The sequence below is a fragment of the Macaca thibetana genome, chromosome 3 (assembly GCF_024542745.1).
Source record: "Macaca thibetana thibetana isolate TM-01 chromosome 3, ASM2454274v1, whole genome shotgun sequence".
NCBI lineage: Eukaryota > Metazoa > Chordata > Mammalia > Primates > Cercopithecidae > Macaca > Macaca thibetana.
Window position 1 is genome coordinate 99,883,257 of NC_065580.1, and position 13,228 is coordinate 99,896,484.

The 13,228-nt window shown below is 45.4% G+C and overlaps 1 protein-coding gene across 2 annotated transcripts in view; it reads left to right on the plus strand.

The window, feature by feature from the left end:
- The window catches only part of CHN2 (chimerin 2), a 318,403-nt gene that overhangs the window by 197,541 nt on the left and 107,634 nt on the right, over positions 1-13,228 (plus strand). For both annotated transcript variants that reach the window (XM_050783197.1, XM_050783196.1), the window contains exons 5-6: positions 3,657-3,770; positions 6,145-6,430. In XM_050783197.1, the coding sequence (XP_050639154.1) occupies positions 3,657-3,770; positions 6,145-6,430 (400 nt within the window). The remainder of the gene's footprint in view (positions 1-3,656; positions 3,771-6,144; positions 6,431-13,228) is intronic.

A 13,228-nucleotide genomic window follows, 5' to 3' on the forward strand; every position in this document is an offset into this window, starting at 1 on the left:
ACACATCACAGAGGGCAGGCAGAATAGGCCAGGGGAGAGGAGATGCATCAATCACTTTTCTTCCCAAGTCCAACCTGAAGGCATTGTGAGGCAACGTCTCTTTAGAGTCTGCCTTCCAAGCTCTCACAGCCAATCCTAAACCTTTGTCTTGTTCCCTTACCCGTCAGAGCCTCATCTTCATGATTAATGACCCTCTTAGTGGTCCCAGCCCAGTGCACCTTCCTAATTGCCACAGCTGCATTTCAGAACCTTCCTTGCAGCGCCCTGGGAATTTGACCGGCACCTCTGGAATGCCTGCCTGGGGGCACTGGCCTCTGCTCCTCTCCACCCCATGTCCCTACTATCTGATCTATGTTGTAGTATGGCTTTTTTCCCTCAGTATGCTTATTTGTTTTTTTCTTTAAGATAGCACAATTGATTTTTAAAAAATAGAAGAAAATGAAAACCTACCATCTACACTTTTGCATGTGAATTCTAAAAGGAGCTGTTTATTATGCATTTTCTTTTTTGCAGAAAAGTTTTCTTGAATGACTTTTTAGTTCTCATCTTCTTACCCCCAATTCATGTAAAACATATGAGTGTCTTGAGACTAAGGAAGTATTTTCTTAACTACCAAAAGGAACATCTTTTATTAGATGGTAATTAGCCTAAAACCTTCAGATGCCGTGTTTCCGTTTATTTTTTTTAAAAAATGAATGGTGTTTTTTTTTTCCACTTAAAAAGTAATACATGCTTCATTCAGGAAATGCACATACACATTTATTCCTAGAAGGAATCACAAGAAATTATTGACAATGGATACCTTTAGGGAGAGAGGACTTTTGCATTTTTAGTTCTTTTGTACCTTCAACTTTTGAAATTAGAATTTTCTGCTGTGCACAGGTGTTACTTTTGTTTTAAAAATAAATTATGGCTGCGCACAGTGGCTCACACCTGTAGTCCTGGCACTTTAGGAGGCCAAGGAAGGCAGATCACTTGTGCTCAGGAGATTAAGACCAGCCTGGGCAACATGGAAAAACCTCATCTCTACAAGAAATACAAATATTACCCGGGCATGGTGGCACATGCCTATAGTCCCAGCGGCACTCAGGACCACAGGAGGGAGGTGGGAGGATCACTTGAGCCCAGGAGGTCAATTGAACCATTGCACTCTGGCTTGGGCGACAGAGTGAGACCTTGTATCAAAAGAAAATTAATACATTGATACCAATTAACTTGGAAAAATTAGAAAATAAAGGAAAATACAAGATGGAAAATACCCATAGTTCCACCATGAAAGAGAATCATTGCTAACCTTTTCCCTTCATCTCTTTCTGGTCTTCGTGCATGCTTGCTTTTTTCTTACCAAGTTACAAGCATACTAATGTATTAGATATTATGGGTTGGAGATATTTGGACTTTCAGAAACCGTGCATAAAGGGGACGACAAGCCACAGACTGGGTCTTCAGGTGCACAAAATTGTCATTTTCTTCTTTTGAATGATTGAATTTAATTTAGTTCTTGACAGCTTTTGATGCTTTCGATCACTTAAACTTGCCAATTCAAGTAAATTAAAACTTAAGTTCTAGTGTTCAATAGCACAGCAAGGTGACTATAGTTAAAACAATTTATTGTATACTCCAAAAGAGCTAAGAGAGGCTTTCAAATGTTCCCAACATAAAGAAACAATAAATGCTTGAGGTGATGGGCATCCTGATTACCCTGATTTGATCATTACACACTGTACTTATATATCAAAATATCACACATTCCCCATAAATATGTACAATAATTATGTATCAATTAAAAATAAAAATAGAAAAAGTATGCATACTCAAAATCAAGCATTAAAAAAAAAGAAACATAAAACTTAGCTGCCTTTGGCTGGGCACAGTGGCTCATGCCTGTATTCCCAGCACAAGGATTGCCTGAGTTCAGGAGTTCGAGACCACACTGGGCAACATGGTGAGACCCCGTCTCTACTGAAATACAAAAAATTAGCCAGCATGGTGGCACATGCCTGTAGTCCCAGCTACTGGAGAGGCTGAGGCACAAACATCGCTTGGGCCTAGAGGCAGAGGTTGCAGTGACCTGAGATCACGCCACTCCACTGCACTCCAGCTTGGGCTACAGAGTGAGAGTCAGTCTCTTAAAAAAAAAATCTAGCTGCTTTTAGGTTTAGAGACTCCCCCTTTTCCTGTCCCTTCTGCTGCAGTGACCTGGGGCAGGTCCCTCTGTGTGCCCTGTCCTGCTATTGTTACTCTGGCCCACAGGTTGTATCTTCAACATCCCAGCTTTTGTCTTTTCTACTTATGTGTGGGAATATTGGCAATGCTGTCTGCTCCTCCCACTCTCCCGCTGCACGTCCCCTCCGCCCGCACACCCACCCCCACATTCACTGCCAACCCATCCACCAACCCATCGCAAGGCTGCCCCCAGGGCTCTTCGCCCAGGCCGTCTACCCTCTCCATCCTGGCTCAGGCTGCACAAGAGGCTCCTCCGCAAGGTTCCTAGGTCCAGTGGCCTCACTGTCAAAGCCCCAACACCTCTGCTCCAGGCCCCAATAAACTGGCCTCCCAGTTCCAAACCATACCTGCTATGCAGGGCCAGTTAAACCCCCTGAGACTGGGCTCTGCCTCAGTCCCTCCCACCAGAACTGGGGATGCACAGAACGTTCATCCTCACTCCGAAGAGCATTGCTCCAAGACCTCCAGGCATCAGCTCTTGAGATTTAAAATCAAACTTTGGGAAGCCAGAAAGCCTGTTTTCTCCAGGCCGTCACTGCCGTACACCTTTTAAGAAGCGATTTTGAAGCACAAAGCCACGGGCTGCTTCTGATCTCACTTTCCTTGGACAGAAGCTTCAGCTTGGAAGGTCTACTTTTTAAGGATAAAGGGAGTTAGGAAATAAATATTGTGATAGGCACTTTTAAAAATGTTACCCTTCTCCATTTGTACCCTAACTTAATCTCTGCATTCCTGAGGAAGATACAAAACAAAACTTGTTTAGCTGACTTCCCTTCCCCCTCTTCAAGAAAGTAAAGGAGTTTTTCTCCATCCAGAAAATTTATTCCCTGATTTATTCTCCAAAGTTCTCCAAGGTTGGGTAATCCTAGAAAGAGGTGTTACTCCTCTCCCAGAAGCTTGGAGTCCCTTGGCACTGCCTCACTCCCCAACCCAGCTGGAAGAATGTTGATTATCGCTACTGTTTTCCAGAAAATGAGCCTCTAAAATTACCACCACCCTGAACTGAAGCAAGCCGGTTGCTAATCAATAAATGTCCACTTGCAATTAGGATAACACATAGTTCTCTGAGCTGAGAGCTAAATTGGTAATTGCTCTTCTGTTATTTCCCATGGTTAAAAAAAAGGCCAGGGGGGTCGTTGAGTAACCTGGCTTTTTGTTTCAACTTTCATTTTCAACTTGAGAGCAAAGACAATAGCAGAAAGCCAGGTGGACTGGGCATTCTTCCTTTTGTTTGCCTGCTTGAATACTTGTGTTTGGAGCGTGTGAGGGGTGGTTCCAGGTCACTTAAATGTGCAGCAGTCACTCCCCTCTTCACTCAGTTGGGGGGCTGTCGATTCTGGCTGCCCCCGCCATCCTTCTAAGGCTAGTTCTTTGTGGTCGTTATTTCTGTATGTGGTCTGTTTAGAGCAATGATGGTCTTGCACCTTCAGGTTTCATGGGATCATCTCTCGGGAGCAGGCGGATGAGCTGCTCGGAGGTGTGGAAGGTGCCTACATCCTTAGAGAAAGCCAGCGGCAACCAGGATGCTACACGCTGGCTCTCAGGTGAGGCGCATTTCACTCCTTGTTTTCATTGCTGTACAAGTGGCTTCACTGATGTTTGCCCATTTTTAAGAATTGCAGTAGAATATACATAACACAAAATTCATCGTTTTTCCCATGTTTATTTTATGAGGGGGGATCCCACTCTCTCACCCACGTTGGAGTGCAGTGGTACAATCACTGCTCACTGCAGCCTCTGCCTCCCAGGATCAAGTGCCTCCCACCTTAGCCTCCTGAGTAGCTGGGACCACAGGCACACACCACCATGACTGGCTAATTTTTTTTCTTTTTTCTTTTTTTTCTTTTTATTTTTTATTTTTGTAGAGAAGGGGGTTTCACCATGTTGCCTGGGCTGGTCTTGAACTCCTGGGCTCAAGCCATCTGCCTGTCTCAGCCTCCCAAAGTCCTGGGATTACAGTCATCAGCCACTGCATCTGGTCTCCTTTTTCCTTTTTTTTTTTTTTTTTTGAGACAGAGTCTTGCCCTGTCACCCAAGCTGGAGTGCAGTGGCGCGGTCTTGGTTCACTGCAAGCTCCGCCTCCTGGGTTCACACCATTCTCCTGCCTCAGCCTCCCGAGTAGCTGGGACTACATGTGCCTACCACTACGCCTGGCTAATTTTTTATATTTTTAGTAGAGACGGGGTTTCATCGTGTTAGCCAGGATGGTCTCGAGCTCCTGACCTTGTGATCCACCCGCCTCGGTCTCCCAAAGTGCTGGGATTACAGGCATGAGCCACCGCGCCCGGCCTCCTTTTACCATTTTTAAGTAAAATTCAGTGGCATTAAGTACATTCTCAATGTTGTGCAAACATCTCCATATCCATTTCCAGAACTTTCTCATCATCCCAAACAGAAACCCGCTACCATAAACAATTACCCTCCCTACTCCTTACTTGGTATCTTCACTTGTTTCTGAAGTACCAGCAGTCTATCAGAGGTTGTATACATTTCCTCAGTCACAGATGCTATCAGTAGGTGTGGACACTGGGACTCTGAGTATGGTCACACAGTAAACTGGAGAACCATCTGGAAAGCTAGTGTTTCTACAGCCACTTCTGCCTGCACCATCTAGCTGGCCGAGGCCGCAGCATCTCTGCCTCAGCTCCCAGCAGCCCATGTTGAAGGAAGGGCTTCTTCACCTGGCCTTGCACGTGCAGACCTCAAAAGACCTGCATTTGCTCATGGGGTTCTCTCAGGGATCACCTTGTTGATCCCAGGAACCTGTCGTGAGGGCAGTCATGACCCTTCAGGCCAACGAGCCAGTAGAACAGGCTCTACTGAGCCTTTACCACAAAATCACAACTATTAAACATCACAACACAGGAAAGACAGCACATTTATGGCACTTTTCAAACCTTGATCAAATATTTTCTGTCATTTGATCCTCGCCGCAGCCCTGTACGTTTTGGGGAAGGTATCCAATTTCAGAACTGAATTGTCTTTCAAAAGTTCGTTTGTGAACTCTTCGGAATTGGAAAACCCTCTCTCCATAGAGGGAATGGTGTCCGTGGGAGCCCTTCCCAGGCCCACAATGGTGTGTTCCATGCACCATCTCCCTATTATGGCTGTGCAGTGACACTTTCCAAGTTGCAATATGTCTACAACGTATCTTAAATAATGTAATTATGAGGATGAACTTAAAAAGCTATTATATCAGGCGTAGGTGTGCCTATCTTCCCAGCGCTTCAGTAGCAGAAGCTGGCAGTTCTAGTGGGAAGTCAAGCAGGGGCTGTAGATGGAAGGCCAGGGCTCAGAGAGGAGGGAACCTATAGATTAGATTGTGGGGATGCTGGCAATGGCTCCAGCAGGGAGTTTAGCACACCTTATTGCTTCCCTTCTGTTGCACCAACTAGGGTGGAAGGCATGGGGTGCTCTGCTGGAGGTGGCAAAGATGCGATAATAAAGGGGCATCAGGACGAGGGGCAGGGCATCCCTTGCAGAGTAATTGCCAGGTATAGAGGAGAGCTGGTTCCCATTAAGTAAGTTTATAAGTAACGTAGTTGTAAATCAGGCATTACCCTCTGACTTTTACAAATGAGAAGGATACTGACAATGACCTTAGTGATTTCTAGGATCAAACGACTCCATGTGATGGCCTGGGGTTAAGCCCCACCTCTGCCTTGTTCCAGGCATCTAAACTCAAGCAGGAACCGCCATCTCTTCAAGTGTCAGTTGCCTTTGCGGTAAAACAGGCATAACCATTATACCATCTCAAAGGGTCTCTATGATCATTAGGAGGAAAAAATAATCACATCAAATGCTTAGCCCTATGCCTGGGCTACACTAAGTATTCAAAAAACGTTAGCTGCTGTTATTATCATTCCACACTGTGCTTATTTCTAACGTGGTTGTAATCCCTCATTCTGTCATGGGCAGGTTTGGAAACCAGACCTTAAACTACAGGCTCTTCCACGACGGGAAACACTTTGTGGGCGAGAAGAGGTTTGAGTCGATTCACGATCTGGTGACAGATGGCTTGATAACACTGTACATAGAAACAAAAGCTGCCGAGTACATTTCAAAAATGACAACTAACCCCATCTACGAACACATTGGATATGCCACCCTACTCAGAGAAAAAGTATCCAGAAAGCTGAGCAAGTCTAAAAACGAACCAAGAAAAACAAACGTCACACACGAAGAACACACGGCGGTGGACAAGGTGAGCTATGTGTGATGGAAACAGCCCTTCTCGTTTTAGTCCATGCCGAGTCAACAGGCGGGTTAACTATAGGTGCGATTTGCTGGAATGTTGGAGGAGAGCCACCCTCACCCAAAGAAGTCTAGAATGTTAGTGCCAAAGGGACCTTAGAAATCTAGTTCAGGCTGGGCGCGGCGGCTCACGCCTGTAATCCCAGCCCTTTGGGAGGCCGAGACGGGCAGATCACGAGGTCAGGAGATTGAGGCCATCCTGGCTAACACGGTGAAACCCCATCTCTACTAAAAATACAAAAAATTAGCCGGGCGTGGTGGCGGGTGCCTGTAGTCCCAGCTACTCGGGAGGCTGAGGCAGGAGAATGATGTGAACTCGGGAGGCAGAGCTTGCAGTGAACAAGATCGCGCCACTGCACTCCAACCTGGATGTCAGAGCGAGACTCCGTCTCAAAAATAAATAAATAAATAAAAAATCTTCTAGCCCAGGCCCCTCATTTTACAGGTGAAGCCCAGAAATGTTTGATGATTTGTTCAAATTCATACAGTCAGACCTAGGACTTCTACCAAGTCATTTGTGGGTTTATTTGGAGTTTGAAAGAAAAAAAACCCAAAAACCTCCATTAGCGTGTTATGATGAAACACGGTTTCAGTTGCCATTTGAGGTGTCACTGGCTCCATCTGTAGTTCCACCCAGCCTGCCAAATATGTGATATTTGTATTTGCTTCTCTTAGGACTGGGTGACTGCCCATGATCCACAGGTCAGGTCTCTTGAAGGTGGTCTTACTTAGATAACAGGTTTCACTGACAGATATGGGAGCATTTCACTGACAGATATGGGAACGTGGCTATCTCTAGGAAGCTTAGAAAGACAGGCTGTCCTTTGCCCCAGACAAAGTTACTATGCCTCACCAAGGATTTAAAAAACTCCTAAGTGGGCACATATGCAGGCGGGGGTGGATTGTGGCAGGAGGTGGCCGGGGAGATCTGATTTTCCTCTCCAGTAAGTTACTGTGTGTTTGAAAGGCACCACCAGAGTTTGCTAGCAGATTTTTTGGGATGTGCCCCTTGAGGGACCATCTGCTTTGCCTGGTCCTATCCGTTTCCTACTGAAGGAAAGTGATAGCCAGCCACGCCAGTCAGCCCCTGCAGAGTCGGTGCTGAGCCCGGCTTCTCAGGCACACTAGGGCTGGGACACATAGAAATAAGCCGATAGGAGGTACAGCCCTGCCACACTGCTCCTTCCAGTGGTCGCTAATCCTAGTTAAACCGGAACGGGCCTCCTGTCGTCCAGTGTCAATGGGAAGCAAAGGAGCCTCGAGCTGACGGACTTGGGACTGGCATTGGCAGAGGGGCTTCATCAGAAAGCCCTGAGAGGGAGGAGGGCGGGGTGGCACCGTGGTCCCGTTGGCGCAGACAGGGATGATCTCAGTTGATTTGCTGATTGAGCTTCAGATCCTAGGAGAACCTTCCACAGAATCACATCAGTGCAGCAGCTGGGCCAGTGAAAATATAATTTGCCATTTTCTTTTTATAACCCAGTGTCTCCAAAGCACCTGTTTATTATTTTCCAAATAATTGCTTTGGGAAATTGTGGGGTTTCTGATTGTTTACATGTTAACAAAAGAGAGAGAGGACTTGAGTCCCAATTTTCAGTTTGTTCCGGTCCAGACAAAAGCCATTCCTTAGTCTGTTTGCAAAATCTCTTCCAAAGTAATTTAGAATAGAAGATATGAAAGCCGACCTTCCCAGCCGTGACAAATCAGAAGATGAATTGTAAAATAAAACTCTGAAGCAGTGTTTATATTTCTGAATCAGAGAGCAAAGCCACGAAAAAGGCAATCTGTTACAAACTGCAGGATGCACACTCGAACATCTCAAGGAAAAGGAGAGCAGGAGGAGTGTCTCTTCTGTGTTAGGGCTGAGTTGAGATCCTGGATATTGAAAGTGATATTTCTAGATTCTTGTCCTCCCCCGAGAGGGAAGTTTGGTCAACAGAAACTGATATGAAAATCTGGACAATATTCCTATCAGGAAACTTGTAACTCAAAATATGCCCTCTTGTGCAGATATTTTTGTATTTATGTGTCAAAAATAAATGGTGGAGGAAATTAGTGATCCAATTAATAATCACTTTGAATGAGGCACCCAGTAGACATTTACCTTCCTGGGAAATGGTAAATCAAGAAGATATTGCAGGAAGACACCCACACTCCCTGAGCAGTTTGATGGACAGGTGTCAGTGGTGTGGATTTTCTTGGACACTAATGATGTGATGTTTGGTTGTCCCAGGGGACACTGTGGACACTGGGCCTGGTCACTTGCTGGGAGCTACTCATTTTGTTAGTAGGTTTGTTAAGTTAGTTGGTACAAATCCATCTGTTTCTCTCTGCCCTGTGTTGACAAGTGGAATTATTAAAAGTCTCAGCCTTGCCAGAGATTCTGTTTCCCTTAAGGGCAGGTCAGTGGCCCGTTGCCATGGAGTCAGTGACTAGAAAAGAGGGACCAGAAACTTGAATGGCTTCACTGAGAAGAGTGGGTGGGGGGAGGGTACCTGTTTGCTGTGGTAAGGACACGTCTTGAAGGTTTTAATGAGTGAAACGAGCAGGTTTCCTAGTATTTCTCAATTCCAGACACACCAGCATTTCAGTTTCCAAAGAACTTAAATTTCGTTTTCTCGTTTGTTTTATTGATCATTTCCAAATGAATCCAGAGAGATGATGTTACCTGTGTATCCAAGAATACTAACACAGTGTTAGTTGGCAAAAAGAGATTACCTACTCCATCAAATTTGAATGGCTTCCAGATTTCTCTCCAATCACGATTGTTAGCAGTAAACTGGATTTTAATAACTGTAGATGAGATGGAGAGGAAGGGAGGAAGCCAGAAAAAAAAAGTTGTGATGGTTAGCCAATAGTGATCCATCTCCCCACTGATTCTTTATTTGGCTGGATTTAAAAACATTATGATATATGTGGGCCACCATTTGGTGCATTTAATTAAAATGGTCACGTCCAGTGTCATTTCTTCTATGAAACGCATTTCAGAACTTATTCCATAGACGGATTATCTACTGACCTTCACATACAGCACTGTAAGCAACAAAGGAATAACAGGAGATTTAACATGAGCTCAGACATTTAGTGTTAAACACATTTCACGTATGTGAACTAATTTCCCGTTTTATCCCTCAGAACCACTTTGCCAGGTCCATAGGGCAGGAATCACCCTCCCTATTTTGTTGAAAGGCTCACAGTGGCAGGGTGAGGAATCAGACCCAGGCTTCCTGATTCCAGGCTCAAAGCTTCTTAAATCAACTGAGCAGATGTGCCTCGTTCTGTGCTTACTGCCCTTAGTGCTTTGAGCGAACACCCTTGGTTTTGGCCATCCTGAGGCAAGTGATGCTAAAAGTCACTCAATATTTACATGATCTGTTTCTGAAAACAGATCATGCAAACCGAAAACTGCTATTACGAGCTATAATAACTAGTATTTTCTTATAAAGTATACCCTACAAATCCAATACATATGACAACAGTGTTTTTGATAATACATTTTTATTCAATAAATATGGTTTGTCATATTAAATTGCATCTATGTTTTAGTGGGGAAAAAATCATCCATGCCCTCGATATAATAAAAGCACGTTAAGAATATGTTATACCAGTTTATTCATTTCACTATTTGTTATAGCAGCAAAAATTAGAAAATGACCTTAATGTCCATCAATTTGAGACTGCTTAAATGAATTATGGTACATCCGTGTTAAGGAATATCACATTACCCCAGGAAAAGAATGAGAACCCTCATATGGGCTGATATGGAACGGGCACCTGGAATTGTTATATGGAAAAGGGCCTGGCAGTGTGGTGTGTACAGTATAGTATTATTTGAGTAAACTAGTAGAAAAAAAATATTTTTATTGATTTTTATTTTAAAACTTTATTTTATTTTTTAAAGACAAGATCTCGCTTTATTGCCCAGGCTAGTCTCAAACTCGTGGGCTCAAGCGATCCTCCCATCTCAGCCTCCCAAGTAGCTGGGATTACAGGTATGAGCCACCACATCCAGCCAAAAAAAGCTTTTGCGTATATTTTTTTCGTGCAAAGTCATAAATATCCCTTGAAGGATGCAAGAGCCAGTATCACTGGTTGCCTTTGAAGGAGGGAAGTCCTCTTGCTTTCTTAGGGCAGGCACCGAAGCCCTCTTTGGTTTCTACTTTCTTCCTGCCAAACCAAAGAGAGTTACGTTTTCTGGACTGAAGGCCTTCCAACCTTACCAGGCTGTCCTCCTTTACAGACGAACTGTTTCAGCAGAGAACCTCTCCCCTCTCCTCTCCCACTCACATTTTTGTTTGTTTGTTTGGTTGGTTTTTCCTTCTAAATTATTTTCTTCCTTTCCAGTTGCCCATCTTTATATCCAAGCCGGTCCTTTCATTGGTTATTTCACTGTTTCCACCATGTGATCTGCTGGCCTGTCCCGGTATCTTTGCCTAGGAATGATTCCCTACAATGTGCTGGAACAGAGGCCATGGCCAGGCCAAGGAGTGAATGTCCAGCCCTCGCTTACCAGCAGAAGTCTTCATACAAGGTTGAGCCTGTCCTGAGTGGTTCTCCCCAGTGTGATGCTCGCCTCTCACGGGTGGTGACTCTGTGCGCATCCGAGTGTTATTGTTGTTGCTGTAATTCTGGAAAAGCTCTTATTTGCTTTTTCTACACGACAGAGTTCAAATTCCTCACAGGATATTTGCAGCCTGTCTAAGCCTGGGCCCGTTGGAGAAGCATAGCCTGAGACTGGGGTTTGGTACAGATGGGGAATTTGGAAAGGCATCCCAGGGGGAGGAGGAGAAGCCGGGCAGGTAAATAGAGGAGGAGAGAGGCTGGTATATGCACGCTGTGGAGCTGGTCACCTTCTCAGGAGCCGGGTAGAACTGCTCCTAAGAGGAATTGAAGTGGGAGTGTTTAAGGCATCACCTCCTGTCCCGTCTTGGTTGAGGGGTGCCTGTGAGCTGTTACATTCTCCCCAGTTCCAGGCCAGGCATGCTGGAGAGCTAGGTGGGTGTCACGGGCATCCCTGGCAGCCTGTGGAGTCCAGTGCAGCTGTCCTTTTCTACTATTGAATAGAACCTGCCACACTCAGCCTCCCGTCTCCTCCCTGCTCTGGCGTGCTGCACACCACCTTTATGAGAGTTCAGCACCCTGTGTCCAACGTCATTGTTTTCATCAGTGGTTCTCAAAGCATGACCCTCAGGAACCAGCAGCATCAACATCACTTGAGAGGCTGGTTAGAAATGCACGTTCCCAGGAGCCACTGTGAGGGGGACTCTGGGGTGGCCCCCGCCAATGTGTGTTTTAAGCCTCAGGCAGTTCCGATTCCCACCTGCATTTAAAAATCTGTGGTTTCTATGTCTGTCTCTTTCCCCAGAGGTAGATCAGTGGAAGGCAGAGGCTACTTCTCAGCCTACTTCCTAATTCTAATGCCTCGCACCTCACTCGGTGAAACGAGCACTGATTGAATGAAAAATGGATGGGTAACTTTTAAAATGTGACACATTGCCCCAAGTTCACCCTAAGGATCAGTGTATCTCAAATTCACCAAGAGGGTGCCTCAGCATCTCCCGCACCTTCTCTCAGCACGTGCTCCTTCCTTTACTGGGCTAAGATCTGGCCACCAACTCTTGTAGCATCAGGAGCAGCGGGAGTCTGAAGGAGCAGGGGAATCGTGGAGACCATGTCGTGCAACCCTTCTGTTTTGCAGGATGGGAAACTGAGGCACCCGGCTCAATAGCATAGAAAGTATTTCAGTGACACCGAGGAGGCTTGGATAGAAAAGGATGCTTTTTAGCAGCTATCTTAGAGTTAAGCTTGTTGAGGCCTTTTTTTGGATGGGACCCACAACTGTGCCATTGTGGAGGGGGTCTTGGTCCTAGGGGGTGGAGAGGCTTGGTCACTTGATTCAGGACAGTAGATTCAAACATGATGTTGCCCATTGTGCTTCACCAAGCAGAGGTGTGTATTCATTTGCCAGAGAAAGAGCCTGAATTGTTAATGCAGAAAGCGTTGTGGAGCTGGAAAAGATCGCTTGCGTTACAGGGTCTAAAGAACCTATAGATTTTCTCTGCAGGAGGTTCTTTGGAAATAACATGTAACTGACACACCCAGTCTTTTCTCAAAAGTCAAGGGTAAATGAAGATGAGCATAACTTAGCTATTATAGTAGGTGACGGGTACCGTGATGATGCTGACCAGCCGTGATGATGCTGACCAGCCAACTTCCTGCCCTTCCACTCACAGTTATAAAATGGGGAGGGATAGGATGCAGTGAGAATGGATTTAACTTAGATTACATCCGCTCATGAAACTGGGTTTTACCAAGCATTGATTTAAGCCAGAATTCCCTAATGATTTGGGATTTATCACTCAGTCTGAGCAATTGCTGATTTGGTTGGCTTGGTGGTTCTCAAACTGGCTGAAGGTTGGACTCACTCTGGGAGCTTTTAAAAAAATACCAGGCTTGGTGGCTCATGCCTGTAATCCCAGCACTTTGGGTGGCCGAGGCTGGCGGATCACTTGAGGTCAGCAGTTCAAGACCAGCCTGGCCAACATGGTGAAACCCCATCTCTACTAAAAATACAAAAAAAATTAGCCAGGCACTGTGGCACATGCCTGAATCCCAGCTACTCTGCAGGCTGAGGCAGGAGAATCACCCAAACTTAGAAGGTGGAGGTTGTAGTGAGCCCAGATCACACCACTGCACTCCAGCCTGGACGACAGAGTGAGACTATGTCTCAAAAAAAATAAATAACATT